This window comes from Penaeus japonicus, unplaced genomic scaffold, assembly GCF_977035675.1.
Source record: "Penaeus japonicus unplaced genomic scaffold, GWHDUDI00000001_assembly GWHDUDI00000030, whole genome shotgun sequence".
NCBI classification, from domain to species: domain Eukaryota; kingdom Metazoa; phylum Arthropoda; class Malacostraca; order Decapoda; family Penaeidae; genus Penaeus; species Penaeus japonicus.
The window spans coordinates 31768733-31770591 of NW_028234432.1; the positions used below are offsets into that span (position 1 = coordinate 31768733).

General features: G+C 47.3%; 1 protein-coding gene across 2 annotated transcripts in view; it reads left to right on the plus strand.

The window, feature by feature from the left end:
- Positions 1 to 1474, plus strand: part of LOC122259074 (uncharacterized) — a 13082-nt gene extending 11608 nt beyond the window's left edge. For both annotated transcript variants that reach the window (XM_043025586.2, XM_043025587.2), the window contains exon 4: positions 1 to 1474. This exon is cut by the window's left edge. In XM_043025586.2, the coding sequence (XP_042881520.2) occupies positions 1 to 1162 (1162 nt within the window). In that variant the 3' untranslated portion in view covers positions 1163 to 1474.
- Positions 1475 to 1859: the final 385 nt, after the last annotated feature.

Here is a 1859-nt window from a genome sequence, read left to right on the forward strand (position 1 = left end):
CAAGTACAAGATTCACTATAGATCAGAACAGCTTTATGATGTCGAGCCTTATGGCGACAGTGATTTCCATCTGTCCGTTTTGTCGGAAGGACATTTACAGATAGTGCCTCTAAAGTTTAAAGCAAAGAGCACGGCTCTAAGGGACCAATGGCTTGCCGAACTGAAAAACACAATTTCAAAAAATAAACCGTCGTTACGCGAGATCCCGCACTCACAGATCATCTCAGACAATCCATTCGGGTTAATGATGCCTCTGAGCCTCTTCTCAGTGTACCCTCAACTCAGAATCACACTAGAAGATAACCGCGCTTCCGGAAAGGTCCTGTGCATCGAAGAGACCTGTCAGTTTCTGATCAACATGGAACGCGACTACATCAAGCGACTTGAGGTGCTCTTGCACCCGGAGGTCCTCGCACCACCTGAAAGCTTGCATGTACTTCTTGAAAAGTTACTCAGTATCTACAGTACAAATATTATTCCGGCGCTGCAACAGGCTCTAGCAATCAGCCCTTATGAAGTACTATCATGCCTAATGCGGAAACTTGATAAGATGGAGATCTACTCAGATTACCTTCTTATTAGGAGTCAACTTACAATTAAGCTCGAGCAGGACGTCCGCGCGAAGTTGTACATCGCTCCCGTGCAGCACCTGGAGTGTTACATCATCTGGCTGAGACAGGTCGCCCAGAGCGAACAGCATCGCGACATCGCCCAGAGGATAGAGAGGAGGCTCTACGACTACATCATGAACGCACAAATCCGACTCTTGACGGAGACCATCAGGAACGGCCGCGTGGACTTCCGCAGGAGCGGAAATCTGATCCGCAACGACGCCATGGACGTGAAGACACGCAAGAAGAACCTCCCTTACGGAACGTTCCAGGCTCTCCTGTTCCAGAAGGTGATCATCCTCACCCGACCCAAGCCGCCTTTATACGAATACTACTGGGACATTTGGCTCGACCAGGTCAACCTCGGGCCGCCCGGCAATTCCGCCACGAGCTTCAAACTCGAAGTGCGCCAGGGCGGCGGCAGAGAGCCCATCACGTACGAGTTCCACGCCGCGAACAAGGCGGTGAAGCAAGAGTGGATTCGGTGCCTCCAGGAAGAACTGGTCCATCAAGCTGAAAAGATTCGACGTCGGTCAGCTTCGCATTTCTGAAGTGGAGGGAAGGATGTTGATCCATGTACGTTGTCAGTCATCACAGTAATGGGTACCCATTGGAGAGACTACTTCGATTCATTTGGGGCCAAAGAGGGCATGTGAAGAGGAGGGAATAGAATGACTTCATCCTTAACAAAAGTCTTTTATAATTTATATATTGTCTTCTGGCTTTTATTAAGGTAATGTTTATATTATGTTTATGTCCTTTACTTATTTCCAAGTGATACTGAAGGACGATTTTCCTATTCCCCCTGTTATTATGATCACTTGTCTTGGTGTATTTTCTTCCTTAACAAATGATAACTATACTTTAAGGCTTTTGTAAATCATAGATTATATCCCTTATCATAGATTATATCCCGTCTACTGATCCCGTGTTTTAGAGAGAGAAAGAGAGAGAGAGAGAGAGAGAGAGAGAGAGAGAGAGAGAGAGAGAGAGAGAGAGAGAGAGAGAGAGAGAGAGAGAGAGAGAGAGAGAGAGAGAGAGAGAGAGAGAGAGAGAGAGAGAGAAGAGAGAGAGAGAGAGAGAAGAGAGAGAGAGAGAGAGAGAGAGAGAGAGAGAGAAGAGAGAGAGAGAGAGAGAGAGAGAGAGAGAGAGGGAGAGAGAGAGAGAGAGAGAGAGAGAGAGAGAGAGAGAGAGAGAGAGAGAGAGAGAGAAAGAGAGAGAGAGAAGAGAGAGGGAGAGAAGATCGAA